At 43.8% G+C, this 24194-nt stretch overlaps 1 protein-coding gene across 1 annotated transcript in view; it reads left to right on the plus strand.

The window, feature by feature from the left end:
• The first annotated feature begins 1075 nt into the window (after nt 1–1075).
• Nucleotides 1076–24194, plus strand: part of ube3c (ubiquitin protein ligase E3C) — a 46035-nt gene continuing 22916 nt past the window's right edge. Inside the window, exons 1-18 of the mRNA XM_064941882.1 lie at nt 1076–1194; nt 1751–1899; nt 2192–2245; nt 2380–2454; nt 2649–2795; nt 2908–3023; nt 4124–4281; nt 4490–4655; nt 7010–7230; nt 7695–7846; nt 8397–8587; nt 14043–14129; nt 14428–14591; nt 15720–15946; nt 18377–18481; nt 19005–19092; nt 20585–20682; nt 21318–21450. Coding sequence (XP_064797954.1) covers nt 1831–1899; nt 2192–2245; nt 2380–2454; nt 2649–2795; nt 2908–3023; nt 4124–4281; nt 4490–4655; nt 7010–7230; nt 7695–7846; nt 8397–8587; nt 14043–14129; nt 14428–14591; nt 15720–15946; nt 18377–18481; nt 19005–19092; nt 20585–20682; nt 21318–21450 — 2251 coding nt within the window. The 5' untranslated portion in view covers nt 1076–1194; nt 1751–1830. The remainder of the gene's footprint in view (nt 1195–1750; nt 1900–2191; nt 2246–2379; nt 2455–2648; nt 2796–2907; nt 3024–4123; nt 4282–4489; nt 4656–7009; nt 7231–7694; nt 7847–8396; nt 8588–14042; nt 14130–14427; nt 14592–15719; nt 15947–18376; nt 18482–19004; nt 19093–20584; nt 20683–21317; nt 21451–24194) is intronic.

Consider the following 24194-nt stretch of genomic DNA (forward strand, 5'->3'; position numbering starts at 1 on the left):
GAAAACTCATTAAAATAAAGTTATTTATTATCTTTCTTGTGATGTAAGTACATTTACATTTACATTTAAGTCATTTAGCAGACGCTCTTATCCAGAGCGACTTACAAAGCGACTTACAAAGTGCCCTGACTAAGCATTCTTATAGATGAGTATTTCAAACATTACCAGAGTTTTTGGACAGGTCATTAAAACGTTTCGGTGGTCAAAACGTTAACGAAAAAACGACAGGCACAAGCAAGAGGAAGAATGAGTCGCAGGAGTAAAATACAAGCAATCAATCCAGCGAGATTGAAGTGCCAAGTAGATTTTGGACCCCTCCAACACAGGAAATACTATAGATGGGTGAAACATACAGATAGTCAGGTGGGCGGGGCATGCATGTTACTGATGAACAGCAGCAGTTTCAAGTCCACTCCTAAATAAGACAGCCAGGGTCATATGCACAAGTAATTTACATAAACCTGTATAATAAAACAATATGTTTTAAGGTTTGGATATCTTGACATATTGTCTTCTTTCCATTCATAAATGTACACTATTAATGCATCCTACATTGTATTCATATTGCATATCACAGAGCTATATATATTTTCTCTCTCTTCTTTAGAGATAGCTGAAGTTGAACTAGGCCTATTGTATACTCTAATGTCTATTGCAGTATAAATAATATTAGCATACTGTATGTCAGTGGTTCCCAACCTTTTTCAATTACTGTACCACCAACTGAATTTTGCTCGGCTCGGGGACCGCCTCTTGTGCATTTTACCTCATGCATCTCATAAATGTTCTCAAGTACCCCCTGTGGATTGTCGAAGTACCCACAGGGGTCCTAGTACCCCTGGTTAAGAACCACTGCTGTATGTTGATTTGAATTCGTAGCAAATCCATTGAAAATCCACTCTGCTTCCTGTTGCTCCCGGGACCAAGGCACAATTGCACGAGCTGAAGAGGATCCAATGAGAGGATCAAGAATGCCAAACGGAGTTTTGTTGACATTGCATTCAGCTAATAGCATTTGAGCATTGAAATGAGCGTCCAATCGGATTTCATTATTCTGAAGAGGCGGATGTATTCGTTTATGTTGTGTTTCTGGAAAGAAGGGGAGAAGGAGAAAACAATACATGTTTGTTTAAGTTAGTATCGCACAAAAGGCTTATGTACTTTTTAATGTGTTGGTCATTTCATAAATCAAAGGTAATCAACATACAGTTTCTGCATTTTTTTTGTCCAAACTATGTATTGTGTTATAACAAAGATGTCTAAAGAGGATAGACATGATTAGCTAGATAGCTAACGTTAGTAGCTAGAAAGGCGACCTTCCCCCGTAAAGTTAGCCAGCTAACGTTTGCTAACTGGCTAGCTATAATGTCAAAAGAGTCATGTACATGTACGCACAAATAAAGTAACTTGGGTCTGTATGTCTGGTGTGATTGAATTTCTGAAGCAGTGGCAGACAGACCACCAACAGCGACGTAGACACAAGCTGCTGACTCATTAACGTTAGCTAACCTATCTAGCTAAGTTAGCTATTTTGGGGAATTGTAGCTACAGTAGCTAGGCAGTTCCACAACCAGTGAAAAGTATAAATTTTTTCACGTCTCTTCCACTAATATTGTCGATGTGGGAAGTGTAGCTAACAATTTCACGTGTCTAACTACACGTTGATAATTTAGCTAGTTAGTTCTGTATGGCGTCAAATTGTCAGACCGCCAGCCAGCAAATTAATGGCATGTTTTACATTCTTTTTCAGATTGCTGTAATACCCACTTTGTAAAGTCCTGAATTGAACCAAGTCAAGGATCTTTCATTGATGGTTCGAAAAATCTAACCATGAGCTTCAGCTTTGAGGGAGATTTCAAAACAAGACCCAAGGTGTCTCTTGGGGGAGCGAGTAAAAAGGTAAGACCACTATGAGATTGACCTTACCTTCTGTATAGAAATGGCTACTGTGCTATTTCTATAGCTAGCTCGCTTCTTCACTTAATTTTTCTACTAGTCGTGTCAAGCACAGGAGGTTGGTGGCACCTTAATTGGGGAGAATGGGTTTGTGGTAAAGACTGGAGCGGAATCAGTGGAATCGTATCAAACGCATTAGTGTCCAGGTATTTGATGCCATTCCATTTGCTCCGTTCCGCCCATTATTAGCAGCCTCCACTGGTGTCAAGCTATGTTAATATACTTTGGCTTTCAGGAGGAAAAAGCATCTCTCTTACACCGGACACAAGAGGAAAGGCGAAAAAGAGAGGTAGTCCTTTGTGTGAAACACACTTGTGATGTAAAATCGTCCTACATGAACTTTAAATACAAAGTTGGATTGTAAACCAAACATGATTTAATTTCACTGTGTATTTATTTACTCTGTTTTTCAACTTCAATAAGGATGAAAGACGAAGATTGAAGAACGCTATTGTCATTCAGTCCTATATACGAGGATACCATGACCGAAAACAGCAAGTATGTCTACTAACATGAACTAGCTCATTCTTGGGTGTCTATGCCTTACCCTACCACTCTCACTTATCTTGCCAGCAATCCCATTTCCACAGCCTCGTATTGCTGATGGCAATGTGGATAGATACTTCATTGTGTACACTATCAAGTGATCATCCCTATAACTGTCAATGAACTTTGACCCTGCTTTTTTCCAGTATGCCATCCAGAGGGGCAACTTTGACCGCTGTGTCTGCCAGGCACAGTCAGAAGGTGGACCGCCAATGTCCGACGCTGCCAGTCTCAGTCTCCTAACGAGGCAACTCCTTTTTTTCTACAGACAGAGTGAGGATTCACGGAGATTGGTGAGGACCAACATTTTTTGGAAGTGTTGTTACAACTAATTCAAAACTTGTGTAAAATGTGATGTCTTGCGTGTGGGAACCTGACGCAACATCTCTGTCTGTGTCTCTGTAGATATGGATTTGTCAGAACCTAGTGAAACACAATGGGCAGTTTTTGAAGCTGCTGGCAGGGCCCGAGAGACAGACGTGTGTGTTTCAGATCAAGAGGGTCCTGGGCTCCTGCTGCAGGTAATGGGGCTTACACCTATTCTTCAGGAATGCGTTCTGGGGGGAAGTTTCCCCTAGGTATAGATCTTGAATCAACTTCCCCTCCTCCAATGCTAACCTTAACCATTAGTGGGGAAGAAATGTTAAACTGACCCAATATCCAAGTATGGTATGGCTGTTGAACAAGTTGAGGGGACTAAATGACTTGGTGTTACCTTAGATTGTGAACTGTCATGGTCAAAACACATAGATTCAATGGTTGCAAGGATGCTGAGATATCTGTCCGTAATAAAGAGATGCGCCGCTTTTTTGACACCCCACTCCACAAAGCAAGTTCTGCAGTCTCTAGATTTATCTTATCTTGATTATTGTCCAGTCATATGGTCAAGCGCTGCAAAAGAAAGACCTAGTTAAGCTGCAGGTGACCCAGAATAGAGCGGCACGTCTTGCTCTTCATTGTAATCAGAGGGCTCATATTAATACTATAAATGACAGTCTTTCTTGGCTAAGAGCTGAGGAAAGACTGACTGCGTCACTTCTTGTTTTTATAAGAAACATGAATGTTACAGGAAATACCAAATGGTTTGCATATTCAAATTACAGACAGCACTGACCCACACTCTTACCCCACCAGACATGCCACCTGGGGTCTTTTCGAGTCCCCAGGTCCAGAACAAATTCAAGGAAATGTACAGTATTATACAGAGCCTAGAGTGCATGGAACTCCGTTCCATCTTATATATCGCAAGGGACCAGCAAACCTGCTTTCAAAAAACAAATAAAGCAACCCCTCATGGCACAACGCCTCTCCCCCATGTGACCTATTTGTTGTGTGTATGTACTGACATGTATGTGTATTTGATAGATGCGCACACACACACACTACATGTATTAGTTTTATGTATGCAAATTATAAAGTCTTATGTCTGTAATGTCTTTTTCATTATGTGTCAGACCCCAGTAAGACTAGCTGTTGCCATTGGCGTCGGCTGATGGGGATACTAATTAATCTAATCAAGATCAGCTTCTATGGGCAACTTCACCCTACCGCCATGAATGCATTGAACAATGAAATATGGGGTTATTACACCCCTATAACAGTGTTTCTCCATCTTTCCTAGACTTCTGCAGACCTGTAAGGATGACAGTTTGAATGTTGCCGTCCCCATGAGGATGCTGGAGATCTTTTCTTCAGAGAGAACATATCTTCCTGTCCTTGAAGACATGAATTGTGTAGCGTCGTTAATCGAGCAGATTTTGCACTATATGGTACAGAAAGGTAAGTGTCCTGATGGTTTCACTGCTGTTACAGTGCAAAATAAGTTTTTTGTTTGTTGTTAATGCTCACTTTCAAGCCCCATTGAATTTGACCTCTTGCATCTCTCTCTCTCTCTCTCTCTCTCTCTCTCTCTCTCTCAATCTCTCACTCACTCACTCACTCACTCACTCACTCACTCACTCACTCACTCACTCACTCACTCACACAGGATACTACAGGTCACTTTATATTCTAGTGAATCACAAGCTCCCTTCCAGTCTGGAGTACAGCGATGCTCCCTATGGTGCACACGCTATCCCCTTGGCAAGCACACTGCTGGAGCACACGCTGAAGCCCCTGCACTTTACCTACTCCTCCTGCAATACAGGCGCAAGGTATGTTGAGGTCTCCCCTAGGTACAGATCTAGGATCAGCTTCCCCTCTTCCAATCAATCCTAACCGTAATCATTAAGGCACGGACAGACCAGTAGGATTGCCGAGTGTCTCCCTACCGAGAGTACTTACCTCTGAACAGAGTACCGTCCCTGTACACTTTCAAACCGATTCTACATGTAGAAATGGGCGAAATTGACAGCTGTCAGTTGTCCACCGGCGGGTGGTCCCTGTAGCACACTGCGCCGAAGGCAAGCAGGAAAACAGCGAATGTGCGGCCCCTGACTACAGAACGACAATCGGTCTGGTGAGTTTTCTCTTTTATTGCGAAAAATGCTAAACTGACCCAAGATCAGCGTCTTTGGGTAACTTTACCCTACTCCAAGTATAACAGCAGGAGTAGCGTCTGTAAAACCACAACAGTCACACCAGAACAGTCAAACGCACACACAAATGAACTGAAGCTGAAGTTAACTAGAACACACACACACACACACACACACACACACACACACACACACACACACACACACACACACACACACACACACACACACACACACACACACACACACACACACACACACACACACACACAGAGTGTCCTGAAGTCTGACCCTCTCAAAGTTGAACCTTCAACATATGAAATCCCCCTCGCACACAAAGCATCCCTGCATCAGCGACTACTGAGCACGTGGGAAAGAGCAGAGCGAGGGGCTAGGAGCGGAATGCCTTTGTCTGTGGCGTATGCTGTTAAAATTGTCCAGTAAACCGATAATGTAAACTTGGGGCATTTGTTTGTCCTTCGAGTCGGCGGGGACACTGTAATTGATTCACCAACCTGTTTACAACGAGCAATAAAACTGACCCAGAGTCTGAGTACAGAATATCGACTATTTGCTCTCAATTATAAACATTCTTAATGACAAACGAGGGGGGAGGGCATTCTTTTCTTTTTGAAGAATAGCAGGGGACAGGGTGTGAGAAACTTGGGTACACACTCACTCCAACAGCTAATTATCTGACTGGGACCACCAGATGTGAGAGTTACTCGGGTCAAAACAGCTCTGTTTGACAAGACAATATTGGGGCACTCAGAGCTGAAACGAGACACCCACTCTATCAGTCAAACTCTATTGTCCTTGTTTGGGTAGCCTAATGAGTTTAAAGGATCACCTTTCTTTACAAACTGACTTTTGGCTCTGTACTGAAAGTGCTCAATCTTCAAGTTGACTGCTGACATTTGTATGGGATTGTATAAACAGTGTGAACATAATTTTCTGTTGTAAATACATTTTCATATTTTTGATATCTGACCTAGTATTTGAACACTGTGTTGTTGAGGAAGAGCTTGTAGATAATCATTTCGCTGTTGTGTCCTGTATACGGCTCATTCCATGAAATGAGTCCCTTTTGTGGCCATTTGATATTTTAAGTAGAAATGGAAAATTCAATACATTTTAAAAAAAGAAATAAAATAAAGACTTGTTAAAGTGCTCACCTTCTGTGACTTCTAGGAACCTACTTATCTTTCTGAAGATTGTTATTAATTCCATGTGATTAGTGATTCATTTTAAGGTAAAAAAAACAAACAACCTGTCTCATTTTAAGGTCAACCCTGTTACTTAAACTGAACCCTCGTTTTAAGATGATGAAACTATTCCTTCAAATTATTATATATATATATTTTTTTAAATCTTAAGAAATATTGAACATCTAATAGTCAAGTCATAGTGTTAGCAGTTGAGCTCGTTCTACTATTAATGGAAATGTTCTGGTCCTGAGCGAGTTGAGCGTAACACGACAACTCTGTTACTAATAGATAGACAGGCTAGAAATGTTTGAACAATTTAAACGTTTTTGTGAAGCTTGCATTCAATTGCTCCTTCCTGTTGCACACGATAAGCTTCCATTCCCCCCGTCACGAGAGGATTCATGGCTAATTTAAGGTGATATCGTCAACCCTGTTATGGTCAACCCTTTTCAACCCTTTCCATGTTCCGTGTGCTCTTTACACCAGAATGTTCAGTCTGCTCTTTACGACAGAACATTCAATCTGCTCTTTACAGCAGAATGTTCCAGGTGCTCTTTACGACAGAATGCTCCATGTGCTCTTTACGACAGAATGTAAAAATTAGGAGAAAATAAATAATCTAGACAGTTCATGTTTATTTATTTATTTATTAACATATTTGTAAATATTGATTTGTGATCAATTGGCTTAATCTAATGTCATTATCATGAGGTGAACATTTAAAACCAACTTTCCCATTCTACAATGTGGGGAATGTACACAGCTCTACTCCAGGCATTTGTGTAGTGACATTTCTCTCCCTCTCTCTCTTTGGTTCCACAGGCAGTTTGTGTTTGCGGCCTTCACTGAGGAGTTCACCTCTGTGCCTTTCACGGAGCAGATCTTTCATTTCTTTATTCCGGCGCTGTCCGATCCGCGCCTCCACTTCCCCTTCGAGGCCTTCCTGGGCTCCCTGCAGGCCACCGTAGTCTCCTCCGCAGCGGCACTGAAACGTGCGCCATGGCTCTTCTACTTTGTCCTCTCGGTCGGGGAGACCTGCCTGGGTAAGTGTCTGCGTCCAAAACGGTACTTCTATTCCCATAGGGCTCTGGTGAAATGTACTGCACTATGTAGATGTATATTTTTTTATTTAACCTTTATTTAACTAGGCAAGTCAGTTAAGAACAAATTCTTATTTACAATGACGGTCAAACCCGGACGACGCTGGGCCAGTTGTGTGCCGCCCTATGGGACTCCCAATCACGGCCGGATGTGATATAGCCCGGATTCGAACCAGGGACTGTGGTGACACCTCTTGCACTGAGATGCAGTGGCCTTAGACCGCTGTGCTACTCGGGAGCAACAATAGGGTGCCATTTGGGACACAAGCTTATTGTCCAGCATGTGAGGAATTGTACTCTCGTGTGCCAGCAGGCACATTGACACGTGGAGTTGGAGGGAATGGCCCTGAAAAAAAAAAAATCTATAGAGATAGGGAGAGGGGTTGTAATGTTGTCTGTGTGCGCAGGTTCATTGTCAGAGGAGGGCCTCCAGCTGTACCTGCGAGCTCTGCAGGCCCTCCTGCCTCTCCTCCCCGTGTCAGAGAGCACCAGCAGGCCGGAGGTCATCAGTGACTCTGAGGACGAGGAGGACACCAACACCCAGGCTCCGTCCACACAGGTTGCTAGCTCACACACACACACACACACACACACACACACACACACACACACACACACACACACACACACACACACACACACACACACACACACACACACACACACACACACACACACACACACACACACACACACACCACTAATGTGTTAATACAGGTAACACCAAAATTCAGGAATGGCACACTGCAGGTCACAGGTAATGCGTATCGTTCAGAATGCCCAGTTAATTTACAGGCAACGTTTTCCAATGAAAATGGCTTACATCTGACCACAGGTATTGCACACACTACAAGCAGACCATAGCCCTATCGACACTACCCCTAGGCACTTCACGATAAACACCCTGGGCCGTATTCATAAAGCGTGTAAGCGTAGGCGTGCTGATCTGGGATTAGGTCTGCCACTGGCCATACAATCTTATTAATTGATTGATTGAAATGGGAAAACTGATCCCAGATCCCGCTGACGCTTTATGAATTCAGGCCCAGCTATAGCCTACTTACTGCAACAACTCCCTCACCTATTGCGTGTGAACTCGATGGTTGCAGGACGACAGCTATCGGATATCGGTGCAGCTGATCACGGAGGAGTGCGTCCACAAGCTGGACACAAAGCAGCAGACGAACGCGCTGCTCAACCTGGTGTGGAGGGACTCGGCCAGCGAGGAGGTCTTCACCATGATGGCCTCCATCTGCCACACACTCATGGTGCAGCACCGCATGATGGTGCCCAAAGTCAGGTCCGTGTTCTACATCGGATCCAGTTACGTTATTTTTTGTCCCAAATGGTACCCTATTCCCTATCTAGTGCAAAATTATTGCACCATAAGGGGAATAGGGTGCCATTTGGGATTCACACACCTAAAGGTTGTTACATGTCTTTTCAGTGCTAGAATATCCGCTTATGTTTTGTTTGAATCCTACCCTGAAGTCGTTTTGAGAACCGTCCTCTCGCTGCGATTGTAGTGAATTTTTCCAATATTTTGTCTTTGTATATATTATTCCCCCGTTTTAATTGTCATTTTTAACTTCATCATGAAACTGGTGATGAATCAGCGTTTCCGTGTTGTTAGCAACTAATGTGAATAACGATGAAGAAGCTCAGCCGTTATTGGCGTATACAACCGGCGGAGGAAGCACTCGGGAGGTCAGGTAGGCTCTGAAGCTGTCACTCCTCGATTAGGGTAATGACTCCTGGGATGGCTGATTTTGGGTTGATTGCATTCGGGCAGGATGTGGATGTGAGAGGGGGAGATGGTCACTGTTGTGGCTGAACGAGGGGGCCACCTTCCTGGGCTTTACGGCACACCCTGCGTGGTCTCTCAACCCTTCTGGTTAATGATTAGTAGAGCCAATGGAAGACACTACCTGTCTGTAATGTGTGGGGATGAGAGAGTGAATGTGTATCCCAGCGTATTGTCATTACTGACGCGTTGCTTTCACCTTTACAGGGTGTTTAGGGCAAGAGAGTGCTATCTGGGTCGTATCAACTAGAAACCAAACGGAAGCAAACAGGCCAGAACGAGGAGGGACTATCTGAATTTGTCCAGTGAGAAAACCCAAGTTTTCGTTGCAAAACGTTCTAAATTACTAAAAAGGAATAGGACCCTGTCCGATCTCATGCGAAACCTGATTCAGACATCTTTCAAACTCGCACAAAACACAAAATCCCCCCCAAAACTCTACCAGAGAAGATGTGTTGATTTGCTTACCAAATCATTTCGTGGAATAGGCATAGAATCCTCCTCCCTAAGTATTTTCTATAATTTTTACAGCTTCCTTTGGTCCAAACGCTTTTACCATAAATCCTGCCTCTCGTCCTCCATCATTATCGGATATCTGTGCAAAATAATTAGCTCACTGAGGAAGATTAATTAGTGACCAAGTAGACGGGATAGCTTTACAAGAGGCTTAGGGGAGCAAATTGCATCCCAGGGCTGATTTACTGCGTTTGAAAAAGAGCTAGTCTGCCTAGCCGGCCCTCCTGCCTCCCGCCCGACGGCCAGCCCAGCGCAATGCCTCGAATAAATGTGTATCTTGTCAAAATGCTCTTACCTCCTTTCTTGCTTTCTTCTGTTCATAAGAGCTCGATTCAGGCCCTGTATGTTCTGTAAGATTTGAGATATAATCTTAAATTTAAGGCTTTTCAATTCAGGCCTGAATGTTCTGTAAGATTTTTAAAGAAAAAAAAAGATGTAACTTTTTTTTTTAGATTAGGTTTGTTTTTTGTTGCTATAATCTTTGTCTTTATGGTTGGTAGGCGAAATGGGTGTATTTTCACTTTTCACTGTTTAGTGTTAGGTATTTGGTGTAATTTTACTTTGATTGTTGTTTAGCCCCTGTGGTGGCACTCTGTCACTAACTGATGGTCCCTGCAACTGTAAGTGTTAGCAAGCCTCTGTCCTTCATTTGTTTTTGTGCGCTTGCTGTGATTGTGGAGTTTACATGAGATATTGACACTCGGGCAATGAGAACAAAGTCTTTCTGCCACTGGCACTGACTCACAGGCCCTTATGAATTAGGCCTAAGCTAGTTTTACATAAATAAAGCAGAATTTGAAGCAAATTACTACTTTAGCTCGATTCAATCCGTACTGTAGCGTGATTCGCTTAATTTCAGATTGGGCTGACATACAGTGCCTTGCGAAAGTATTCGGCCCCCTTGAACTTTGCGACCTTTTGCCACATTTCAGGCTTCAAACATAAAGATATAAAACTGTATTTTTTTGTGAAGAATCAACAACAAGTGGGACACAATCATGAAGTGGAACGACATTTATTGGATATTTCAAACATTTTTAACAAATCAAAAACTGAAAAATTGGGCGTGCAAAATTATTCAGCGCCTTTACTTTCAGTGCAGCAAACTCTCTCCAGACGTTCAGTGAGGATCTCTGAATGATCCAATGTTGACGTAAATGACTAATGATGATAAATACAATCCACCTGTGTGTAATCAAGTCTCCGTATAAATGCACTATGATAGTCTCAGAGGTCTGTTAAAAGCGCAGAGAGCATCATGAAGAACAAGGAACACACCAGGCAGGTCCGAGATACTGTTGTGAAGAAGTTTAAAGCCGGATTTGGATACAAAAAGATTTCCCAAGCTTTAAACATCCCAAGGAGCACTGTGCAAGCGATAATATTGAAATGGAAGGAGTATCAGACCACTGCAAATCTACCAAGACCTGGTCGTCCCTCTAAACTTTCAGCTCATACAAGGAGAAGACTGATCAGAAATGCAGCCAAGAGGCCCATGATCACTCTGGATGAACTGCAGAGATCTACAGCTGAGGTGGGAGACTCTGTCCATAGGACAACAATCAGTCGTATATTGCACAAATCTGGCCTTTATGGAAGAGTGTCAAGAAGAAAGCCATTTCTTAAAGATATCCATAAAAAGTGTCGTTTAAAGTTTGCCACAAGCCACCTGGGAGACACACCAAACATGTGGAAGAAGGTGCTCTGGTCAGATGAAACCAAAATTGAACTTTTTGGCAACAATGCAAAACGTTATGTTTGGCGTAAAAGCAACATAGCGCATCACCCTGAACACACCATACCCACTGTCAAATATGGTGGTGGCAGCATCATGGTTTGGGCCTGCTTTTCTTCAGCAGGGACAGGGAAGGTGGTTAAAATTGATGGGAAGATGGATGGAGCCAAATACAGGACCATTCTGGAAGAAAACCTGATGGAGTCTGCAAAAGACCTGAGACTGGGACGGAGATTTGTCTTCCAACAAGACAATGATCCAAAACATAAAGCAAAATCTACAATGGAATGGTTCAAAAATAAACATATCCAGGTGTTAGAATGGCCAAGTCAAAGTCCAGACCTGAATCCAATTGAGGATCTGTGGAAAGAACTGAAAACTGCTGTTCACAAATGCTCTCCATCCAATCTCACAGAGCTCGAGCTGTTTTGCAAGGAGGAATGGGAAAAAATTTCAGTCTCTCGATGTGCAAAACTGATAAGAGACATACCCCAAGCGACTAACAGCTGTAATCGCAGCAAAAGGTGGCGCTACAAAGTATTAACTTAAGGGGGCTGAATAATTTTGCACGCCCAATTTTTCAGTTTTTGATTTGTTAAAAATGTTTGAAATATCGAATAAATGTTGTTCCACTTCATGATTGTGTCCCACTTGTTGTTGATTCTTCACAAAAAAATACAGTTTTATATCTTTATGTTTGAAGCCTGAAATGTGGCAAAAGGTCACAAAGTTCAAGGGGGCCGAATACTTTCGCAAGGCACTGTATGTAGCGTTTGCCGTGAATGCATTCTCCACCAACGTGGGAACATTGCCTTAAAATGTATATTGCGCTGTAGCGCAGCTCTTCAGCTCTACGGATTGAATCGAGCCCTTCCTCTTTTGTTTTTCCTAGTTTTGTCTTTTTCTGCGAACATACGTACATTCTTGCATTATGTCAAAATAAAATAATCTGTGTTTTGTCCATCAAGGTCATTTCTATGGACACACACACACACACACACACACACACATGACCCCTTTTGATGCCTGTGACTTTGTGTATTAGTGCCTTCATTCCGTGATTGAAATGGAGCCCTGGTTTCTAGCAGGCTGTATATCAGGCTGTCAGTCAGCATTTTAGTGCTTTGTTTCCCATTTCAATCAAACACCCGGCCGCGCACTGTAAAGGCCCAGAGCACTATGCTATACCCGGCTCCCCTCCTCTCTTGTACTGACAGATGGGAGGGGCACGGCAGAAACTATTTCTCAAACATAGTAAGAGGTGTCACTCACCCCCCCCCCCACTCTGAAGGCTCATTTTAATTTTCAGATATCCTCCACTGCGCAATGGTGGCCGAGGTAATGTTTGTCCCAAATGGCACCCTATTCCCTTTGTAGTGCTCTACTTTTGACCAGAGCCCATAGGGAATAGGGTGACATTTGGGACGCACATTGAGAGATTGGAGGCCGACATCAACGTGTTTTCACGTGAGATTCCATCCACCTCCCGGTCTCCCTCTCTCTGTTCTGTCAATCCTTTACCTTTCATAATGTGAATAGAAGGCAATAGCTTGTTAAATGGCAGGCATCCTTATAGGTGACAATACCTTTGCCCCTTAGATAGAAGCCCATTATATGCAAGGAGCATTTATTTAGTTTTCAGCTTAATTACCGCATTAATGTTACCTGACATTAACGCTCGGTGTGAAGGACACACAATCTAGCCGGAGCGATTTAAAGGAGGGTACACACACTTTGAACAAAGAGCAGCTTCACACCCAGGTGCCGTAAGCCGTTTTAGTTCGACCGGCCGGCCGGGGTGTCGGGATGAGGGCCCAGTGGCTGCGTCTCAAATGGCACCCTGTTCCCTACATAGTGCACAACGTTTGACCAGGGCCCATCGGAGGCCGACAGGAGGGAATCGGTTGCCATTGGGACGCAGCCAGTGGCTCATTCCCTCTCTCCTTCCCTCCTCAGTGTTATCATGTAATTCAGGGGGGCGGCAGGGTAGCCTAGTGGTTAGAGCGTTGGACTAGTAACCAGAAGGTTGCGAGTTCAAACCCCCGAGCTGACAAGGTACAAATCTGTCGTTCTGCACTTGAACAGGCAGTTAACCCACTGTTCCCAGGCCGTCATTGAAAATAAGAATTTGTTCTTAACTGACTTGGTTAAATAAAGGTAAAAAAAAAAAGGGAGAGTATGGAACCATGCTTGCACTCTGGGGTCATTGTGAGGGCCATGCCCCCCCTTCTATTGTGTCCCCCCGTGGCCATTAAGTTAAATGGGGCTCCTCCAGGAAGCCAGAGGGCCTGTTTATGACCCTGGGCCGATCTCCTCCTTGCCAGCAACTAGTTTACTAATGGAAGGTGCCTCGCCTAAATAAAGCTTAATGGGTCGTTTAATCTTTTTTTCGTTACTGAGAAGGGAGAGACGGGAATAAAGAGGGAGAGGAAGGGCCAAGAAAGAAAATTCCTGCGGGATACGCTATGCTGCTGTTCAACGGCTTTTATTTGATATTTTTCCCTCTTTATGTGCGTCCTCTGGTTACTTGGGCAATGTTAACGATATCTGACTTAGAGGGCATCGAGGCAGAGAGCAATGTATATGTTCAGACGTACAAATTGTGTCAACTCTTTTGTCCCATGACTTTGAGACATGCATCTTTATAGATATTTTGTAAATGTTTGTTTACTTTCTGTCTTTCTATTTTGTCCCCTCCAGGCTTCTGTACAGTTTAGCGTTTAATGCACGTTTCCTGAGACATCTCTGGCACCTGATACAGTCCATGACCACCAAAATGATCACGGGGTGAGTTGATTTGAATGTCGGTCAGGGGCCCTATGTATCAAGCATCTCAGAGCAGGAGTGCTGATCTTTGATCAGGTCTCCTCCCCCTGTCCATGTAATCTTATTCAATGTGGTCTAAAAGGGCAAACTGATCCTAAATCAGAACTCCTGCTTTGAGACACTTGATATAAATATGCGACCCTGAACAAAGTGACGGTCCTCGAATGGTTCTCGGCGTCTGTAAGTCACCTCAACGTGCTTTTTTGACATAAATAAACAGGTCAATATAGTGAGTCTCTCTCTTCTTCTCTCCTCCCAGGTCCATGGTTCCGCTGTTGCAGGTCATTTCGCGGGGGTCTCCCATGTCCTTGGAAGACTCCAATCGCATCATTCCCCTCTTCTATCTCTTCAGTTCCCTCTTCAGCCACTCGCTCATCTCCGTGCACGACAGCGAGTTCTTTGGCTACCCTATGGAGGGCCATGGTAGGCCACTCCCTCAGTGTTTCCTCTAGGACTTTTTTGGGCCGTGGTGGCAAAGTTAGCGTGGTTGGGGGGCGAATGTGGGTCCAACAGCACCGTCTCCAACGTAATATTTTAGAGGCTCTCATCTTGGCCACAGAGACAACATTTTTCTGTTTTAAAGAGTTTTCTGTTATTCTACACATAGGGCAGAGTGAAAAACTTCAGCAATTCTACACATTTTGCCATGGCTTATGCCATGTTTTTATGCTATCTCAGTGACTCAAACATTATAACAAAATCAATGGGGGCCCTATGCTATGAATTATTTAAAATGTATTCTCCTGACTGTCTACTTTTTATTCTGGTGATTGTTTGGCCAGTTCTCAAAGATTATCTTGTTAAAAAATTTAATAAAAAGCTCCATTATCTTTGCTACATACTTTATATCTGGTTTTAATCGTTTAGGGTTTACTCTGAAAACATTTAAAAATCCCCCAAAATTATCATATTTTTGGAAGTGGCGGCAACAATTTACCAGTGGCGCCGCGCCGCTGCTAAATGAATATGGAGGAAACACTGCTTCCTACAAACTCTGGTCTCCAAGGTGGCATCCCAAATGGCAACGGATTCCCTATGCACTACTTCTGACCAGGGAATGTAGGGTGCCATTAAGGACGCAAGACCAAGTCTCAAAATCACCTGCCTCTTGTTTTGAATCGGTGTGATGCTGACATTTTGTTTTACTTTGAATTGAAATGTATCCAGATGAATAGTTTCACACATTCTTTACACTACACTGCACAACATCCTTCACCTTGCTTGATATTCAGTGGGTAAGATATGGAGGGCGATATTTTCTCCTTGCAAAGACAGCTATGCTGGCAACCTTCTGAATAACGGGAGCTCTGATACAGTACCTCACGATTGCGTTGCGTGTGGCGTGTGTATCACGTTGTTTACTAAATCCCTGGTTTAACTAGAGATCTTCCTCACGGAAATTGTCAAAGAAAAGTGTAAATTGCGCTGCAAAATGATCATTCCGCTTACAGTGCAGGTGTCTTGGCGATAGGAAAATGTTGCCTTGTACTGTGTTCAATGGCTGAGTAACAGTGAACAACCGTCCATTCCTTCTGTCCACCCCCTTCTCAGGCCACAGCAATACCACCATGATGCCGTTCACATTGTCCGAGCTGGTGAACCTGTCTCAGTTGCTGAGGGACGCGTGTCTGGGCATCATCAAGCTGGCCTACCCCGAGACCAAGACGGAGCACCGCGAGGAGTACATGGCCGCCTTCCGCAGCGTGGGGGTCAAAACCAACACAGAGGTGCAGCAGCGCATCCAGGCCGAGCAGAAACGCTGGGTTCAGCTCTTCAAGGTGATTACACCCCCCCAGCACCTATCGCCCTAGCATGATAATGGCCTCAAATCTGATTCAAAGCATGTAGAAACTGTGAGTGTAGCTTTAGTGTGTAACACCGGCACAACTCTTGTCTGCATGTTGTCCCCTGCCAAAGTCCGGAGTTCTGCCTCTCCTCCCTTCTCAGTCTCCCCTTACATATATTCAACTGTCTAAATATATACCAAATAAGGAAAATGGGATTTCATTCTAAAAAACAAAATGCTTCCCGAGTCCCAACTGGCGTCTGTCCTCACTCTGAGGCACCTGTAGCAGATTTTGAAAATGGTTGCATGTTGAATGTATCTTTTAAAGGGTCTTCTTTGACTTCTGTTGCTCTCATAGCAAACATAATTGTAAATAACAAAAATGTGTTTATCAGCAACCGTTGAAACTCAAATTGGGCCAGTTAGGAGAAACCGAGTATGCGTGGCTAGACTTGGCTGAGTGAGGACGTTCATTGGCTGTTTACTGAAAGGAAATGAGGCAGATGACAACATTAGGTTAATTATTTCTCTCTCCCTCGCTCACTCACTCTCACTCTCGTCCTTACCCCCCCCCCCTTCTATCCTTCTCCTCTCCCACTTACTTTCCCTGCAACAGTAATTAAGCAACTCTGGCTGCGAGTCTTTGAGAGAGGGACTCGAAAGTGAGCAACACTTTCTTTCAGCAGAGGTGGTGGCGGGGTACGAATGCGGCAAGAATTTCATAACAGTTCAAGGCGAGCAAACACCTCCGTCAGCTAAAATGACCCATTAAAGAAGTGGGAGAGCAGTGGAAATGCATTTTCCAAATTGAACGGGGGGGGTTGGGGGGCTGGATTTACAGTCACTTTAACGCCCGCTGACCCCGTAACACGCTAATGTTTGGTTCGAGTCATCAGCCGTCCTTCGCCCATCTTTTATCACCCCCATTGTCGAGCTATCTATTTAATTGAAAGAAGTTAATTGAATGAAAATGATCAACTAAGCTTATATTAATATTGCTAATGGAACTTCTCTTCTTGGCCATGTTTGGAGAGAGATGTCACCGCAGAGTTTGGGAAAGCCCATTAAGTCGTGCACTTAACCCGGTGTGCTAATTAAGGAATGCTTATTCATTCCTCCGAGTCGGGGGTAAGTCTCTCTCCTAACCCATCGCCGGCGGCGCGAACAGCGTTTTGCACTCCCCGTTATTACCGAGAATACCGACTCTGGTCGTCGCTGATGACGGCCCGAGATTGATTGCGTCCTGTATGGAAAAACGCTGTGCGTTTTTAAAAATAACACTTCCATTCAAACTATGTTGCCTGGTTATTGTATTGAAGATTGTTTCAGGGTAATTATGTGTCTGAATACTCCCAGCTAGTGCCGGTAATGACTGTGGAGTAGGATTTTGGAAATGATCAATATAGATGTGACAAGTTCAGTCGCTACAGTGGAGTCTTCTCTCCGCTAATCATCTGAAGTTGTGAACTCCACAAATATGACCTACACAGCTGACAAAAGTGATGATCAACTTCTATCTAACATTCCTATCCAAAGGCTGCACAGAGTAAGACATGGGATGGGATGCAAAATGGCATGTTTTCCACTGGACCGGACTGGACGGTACAAAAAAATGATTAGGACAGTACAAGACAGACCATATTTTTGTTATTAACAAGGACAGGAATGAATATTCACTCTTGTTTCACCCTCTACTGCACAGTAAGACAATGGCTATCGCAACAAGTCTCAACCCTGACCCTATCTCACAGAACAACGCGGAGTTACACTGGTCGTTACCACAGTTTATCTTTTGCCCTCAGTCCCGCGGCTGATGTCAGCAGACTGGACAGACTAGCCCATAATTAACCCCGGTGCTGGATGTGGAGGGACGACCCCCCCCCACCATTTCTCTTTTATACTATCGTTAAATACCACACTAATGGCTCAGCTCGCAAATTGCTTTTTTAAGAGAAAGCATCTTATTGTCGAGCCTCCACCCAAATAAATTTGTTTGTTAACAAATTAAAGGATGTATGCTTTAAAATGACGTCCGTATATCACGCATCGTTAACTTTTTGTACTTTTACGTCATTTAAGCAGACGCTCTTATCCAGAACGACATAAAGTAGCGAGTGCATACATTTTTCGTACTGCTCCCCCATGGGGAATCAAACCCACAACCCTGGCGTTGCAAGTACCATGCTTCACTGACCGAGCCCCACAGGACCTGAAAATGACAAAATGGTGCAAATGACATCTTTATCACTTGTGTGACGTTTGGTGTCATGCAATTTGTTTGACTTACGTATTACAGCCGAAACCGTTTAAGCCATTTAAAAAAATGTGTTTTTATATTCTACGAAGAGAGTGAGTGGCATGTTCTCTTAAGAGTCCAGTGTGTGACTTTTATTTGGATTGTTTATTGTTCTGCGTTTCACAGGTGATCACTAACTTGGTGAAGATGGTGAAGGCTCGTGACATCAGACGTCCCTTCTGTCCGGCAGGTCATTGGCTCTCTGAAGAGGTCAACATCAGAGCAGATAAGGTAACCGTGCTCTCAGCCCTTAGATTGTTACCCTTAATGAGGTTATCAGGCAAATCATTCATCTGGTTTACTCAATAACGCTTCACTAACACTTCCTTTTATCAATCCACCGTTATGACTGCATACAGTGGTCAGGAACACAACTTCGAGCTCTTGGCATTACATGTAATTAGAGTTGATAAACAACTTTGTGACATCTACGGCGGCGATGCACGCTATGTTTTCACGAACTGTGCCACTGACCTGCCTTTTGAGGAGTATCTGCATAAATGTACATGGATACATTACGATCACTTTATTGTTCCGTGTACATGGGGCATTCAGTTTGTGAGGCCAGCATACAAAATACACTACAACAATACACCGTAATACATGCAATGCACACTGTAAATACTGGAAAGTGAGCATTAAACATAGTCCCTGTGGCATACTGTTAGGCCATTGTGTTAGACCCACGTTATTTCCTATGTAGGATGTTGTTAGCACAGTCACGCTGACTGGAGCCCTGCTCTTCCCTCTCCAGGTGACCCAGCTGTACGTCCCCTCGGCCAGACACGTGTGGAGGACGCGGAGGATGGGACGCATCGGGCCCCTGCAGTCCACACTGGATGGTACGACACAATATAGATCCCACAAGAAAAAGTAGTCCCAGTTAGGTTTGTTCACGATACCAGTATCACGATAACACAATTTTCCATGTAAAAAAAAAGGAAACAGGAAGCAGACTTAACTCTATGATAATTGGAACTAGTGAGACAACCCTAGTTCCTTCTATACGTGAACCGACCACTTACTGTCGTCACAGATTTTAGAAGTGCAATGGAACACCCTAGTTGCCGCACCATAATTGGGGTACAGGGAACACTGTGCCATCTCTGGTAAATTAAGCTCTTAGGTCAGCTCAGGTGTAATCTCAGGTATGTTATTTTCCTTCGATTCACTCCCGATGCCTTAGCAGCGAGACAACCAAGATCATATGTTGTTTAATTTAGAGCTGCATCAAAGGGCCTCCGGCAGCGGGCAGGTGTGAAAACAAACGGATAACAATGCGTGTATGATCTGCCTAATGCCACTCCAGCCAGCCCCGATACAGGATCAATTAAATTAGCCTGAGAGTCCTGATGAGCTCAGACACATCTGGCTGTATGTTTGTCTTCCCTTTTTTCATTTCCTTAAATGGACAGGCCCTCGGGTGATGAATGGCTAACGTATTGACCACCCCCGGGCCATATTTCTCCTCACCGATGGAAACCTGATGGCCGAAATGCAGATAGGATTGACTAATTGAGCAGAATAATTGCGCTCGAACAGGGACAATGAAGGGGAAGGGGGTGGTGGGGTGGTGGTGGTTTAACTCTGCTGTTGTGGCAGTTTTAGGTTCTAAACGGTTACGAACGCTGAGTTGAATACAAAACAAACGTCTGCTTAATGGAAACGGCCAGTCAGGTGGACGGGCAGCTCACCGTTGAGTTAATTAAAAGTGTGTGTTAGTGAGAGAGGGGTTGAGGCAGGATTGAGCACTCTGACGGGCTGCCTGTAAACAGTCAGCTGGGTGGGGAGAGGGCCTAGTGGGTTAGCAGTTGGGGAGGGAGTAAGGTAGCAGGCAGGTAGGATGGGGGGGCTAACTGTGGAAAAATGGGGTCTGGGTGTTATCTGGGTTTAACCTCTTCCATAAAGAAGTGTCTGGGTTTTCTGGGAGACTGCAGGGAAGGAGTTTGGGTTTAGGTTCTGGTAAAGGAACCCCTGGGCTCCGTGCAGGCTGGTTAAACATTTACCACACGGTGCTGTCTCAGCATCTATCCACACACTGTGTCGTCATGGAAACGCTTCATGGCGCTGCATTGGGCATTTATAGATTGATGGATGGATGAATTAGAGCCGGATGGATAGATACCTAGATGGAGGATCAGATCGATGAATGTTAGGATAGTGTGGTTAGATGGGTTAATTGATGGAGGGATGGATAAATTAATAGATAAATAGATTAATGGGTAGAAGACAGACAGATTGACTGTTGTAGAGCAGTTTAAGCATTGTTGTTGTACTGTATTTCTGTTGAAGAAGTTCCCTTACAGGACAAACACAGGTTCTATTCTATTCTAGTGGGGATGGAGCCTCCACAGCTGTCTGTGTCTGAGGAGAGACACTTGGCCATTCTAACCGAGCTGCCCTTCGTCGTGCCCTTTGAGGAACGAGTCAAGGTACTCTACATCTCATCTCGGCATATTGCTCCATACAGATGCGTTCAAATATATTGGCACCCTTGCATGATTCACACTTTCTTCTAAAATAAGTTGAAATGGAAAGAGCTTTTGGTGTTTTCACATGTATTTGTTTGATTTACAACTGCAAAGGACCAAGAAGAATAACAAATAAATAATTAAATGGATAAAAAAAAGAAAAAAAATGGCCTGGACTAATGTATTCAAAATCCGAATGAATTTGGTCGGAGGCGAAGATTCTCTTTACTGTGTAATTTCTCACCTGTGGTAAGTTGCCGGTGCCTTCAGGGTAAAAATAGCATTCAATCATTTTTTAGAAGAAAAAACAGAACATTCTGCTCCATTGCACTCCATTATAAAGTGCAAGGGTGCCAATATATTTGAAAGCGTATGTATGCTTGTAAGAAAACCAAAACCCTTGTGTAATATGTATGACTGAATATTTATTTTCACCTCAGTTAAATTAGTTTCAAATAAAATTGCCTTTTATGGTTGACTACATCCATTAGAAATAGTCCATGTAGTCAATAGAGGTCCTTTAAAACCTGGCTGGCTGTAGGTAGTCTGTCTTAAAACTGCTTGGCATATTATCTCTGTCTGTCCCTGTGGCAAAGATCTTCCAGAGATTGATCTACGCGGACAAGCGGGACGTACAGGGAGATGGGCCGTTTCTGGACGGGATCATCGTCACCATCAGACGGAACTACATCTACGAGGACGCCTACGACAAGCTCTCCCCAGATAACGGTACGTGGTTAGGCTGAGGAGGGATACGGCTCGATGAGGAGGGATACAGTGCCTTCGGAAAGTATTCAGACCCCTTGACTTTTTCCACATTTTGTTAGGTTACAGCCTTATTCTAAAATTGATTCTAGTTTTTTCCCCCCTTATCAGTCTACACACAATGCCCCATAATAATAAAGCAAAAACAGGTTTTTAGAAATGTTTGCTAATTTATTAAAAATCCAAAATGTAAATATCACATTTGCGTAAGCATTCAGACCCTTTACTCAGTACTTTGTTGAAGTAACTTTGGCAGCAATTACAGCCTCAAGTCTTCTGGATATGACACTACAAGCTTGGCACACCTATATTTGGGGAGTTTCTTCCATTCTTCTCTGCAGATCCTCTCAAGCTCTGTCAAGTTGGATGGGAGCGTTGCTGCACAGCTTTTATCAGGTCTCTCCAGAGATGTTAGATCGGGTTCAAGTCTGGGCTCTGGCTGAGCCACTCAAGGACATTCAGAGACTTGTCCGGAAGCCACTGCTGCGTTGTCTTGGCTGTGTGCTTAGGGTCGTTGTCCTGTTGGAAGTTGAACCTTCGCCCCAGTATGAGGTCCTGAGCTCTCTGGAGCAGGTTTTCATCAAGGATCTCTCTGCATCTTTGCCTCGATTCTGACTAGTCTCGCAGTCCCTGCCGCTGAAAAACATCTCCACAGCATGGTGCTGCCACCACCATGCTTCACCGAAGGGTTGGTGCAAGGTTTCCTCCAGATGTGACTCTTGGCATTCAGGCCAAAGAGTTGAATCTTCATTTCATCAGACCATAACATCTTGTTTCTCATGGTCAGAGTCTTTAGGAGCCTTTTGGCAAACTCCCAAGTGAGCTGTCATGTGCCTTTTACAGAGAAGTGGCTTCCGTCTGGCCACTCTACCATAAAGGCCTGATTGGTGGAGTGCTGCAGAGATGGTTGTCCTTCTGGAAGGTGCTCCCATCTCCACAGAGGAACTCTAGAGCTCTGTCAGAGTGACCATCAGGATCTTGGTCACCTCCCTGACCAAGGCCCTTCTCCCCCGATTACTCAGTTTGGCCGGGCGGACAGCTCTAGGAAGCGTCTTGGTGGTTCATAACTTCTTCCATTTAAGATTGATGGAGGCCACTGTGTTCTTGAGGTCCTTATTTGCTGCAGAAATGTTTTAGTACCCTTCCCCAGATCTGTGCCTCAACACAATCCTGTCTTGGGAACTCTACGGACAATTCCTTTGACCTCATGGCTTGGTTTTTGCTATGACAGGAACTGTCAACTTGGGGACATTATATAGACAAGTGTGTGTCCTTCCAAATCATGACCAATCAATTGAATGTGGACTCCAAGTTGTAGAAACATCTCAAGGATGATCAATGGAAACAGGATGTACCTGAGCTCAATTTCAAGTCTCATAGCAAAGGGTTTGAATACTTATGTAAATAAGGTGTTTTTTTATTTGTATTAAATTTTAATAATTGTTTTAAAAAAGCTATTTTTGCTTTGTCATTATGGGTTATTGTGTGTAGATTGCTGAGGATTATATTTATTTAATACATTTTAGAATAAGGCCGTAACGTAACAAAATGTGGAAAAAGCTAGGGTTTTGAATACTTTCCTCCGTAGGCGCTGTACGTATCGGGAGGCATCCTAATAATCTCTCCTTTCTCCTAAAGTGTGCACTTGTTCACTTCTCTTCACGGGTTTGGATGGAATTGACTGGTATAATAAATATGGTGTGTAGTCCCACAAGCCCATACCTCCACCAATCCAATGCTTTTAGATTTGTGGGAAGTAGTGAACGAGTGCACACTAGAAAGGAGATATTATTGAGACGCAGCCCAAGACGGTATTTGTCTTCTGTTTGCGGTCCATAAAAATCCAGATATTCTAGCCGAGGTTGCAGATCCCATTAGAAATGAAGGTTAGCTTTCCCATCGGTCTCTGAAGTATTGGATTTCACTAAAGCATAATTGTGATCGTGGTTATTCTAATGGCTCGCATAAAAGCGTGGAAATCAATTATTTTAAGTCACCTCTTTTTGTGTTTGAATTTCGAAGAGCACTTTTGTTGGGTCACGTGATTAAAAACTGTAGTAGTAGGTGGCCCTGCCTTCGAGGGGCTGGAAAGGTGAGCTATATCATTCATGTGTCTTTATAAGTTATAGCTGCTCTGATTTATCACCGTACATTCATTATTCTGAAATGTGACCTCTTTCATACGGTTTGATTTGATTATTCCTCAGGTCAAAGAAATCATGCCTCTTGACATGTGGAAATGGGGAGAAATATAAACTCTAAAATAGATACACTATATATACAAAAGTATGTGGACACCCCTTCAATAGAGTGGATTTGGCTATTTCAGCCACACCCGTTGCTGAAGGTGTATAAAATCGAGCACACAGCCATTAAATCTCCATTGACAAACATTGGCTTTCAACGTGCAGTCCAACGGACAAATCTGGGTTTGGTACCCCAATGCATAGTGCCAACAGTAAAGTTTGTTGGAGGTAGAATAATGGTCTGGGGCTGTTTTTCATGGTTCGGCCTAGGCCCCTTAGTTCCATTGATGGGAAATCTTACCGCTACAGCATACAATGTCATTCTAGACAATTCTGTGCTTCCAACTTTGTGGCAACAGTTTGGGGAAGGCCCTTTCCTGTTTCAGCATGACAATACCTGTAACGGTTGTCGTTGGTGGAAGAAGGAGAGGACCAAGGTGCAGCGTGGTACGTGTTCATGAT

This window comes from Oncorhynchus masou, chromosome 28 (assembly GCF_036934945.1).
Source record: "Oncorhynchus masou masou isolate Uvic2021 chromosome 28, UVic_Omas_1.1, whole genome shotgun sequence".
NCBI lineage: Eukaryota > Metazoa > Chordata > Actinopteri > Salmoniformes > Salmonidae > Oncorhynchus > Oncorhynchus masou.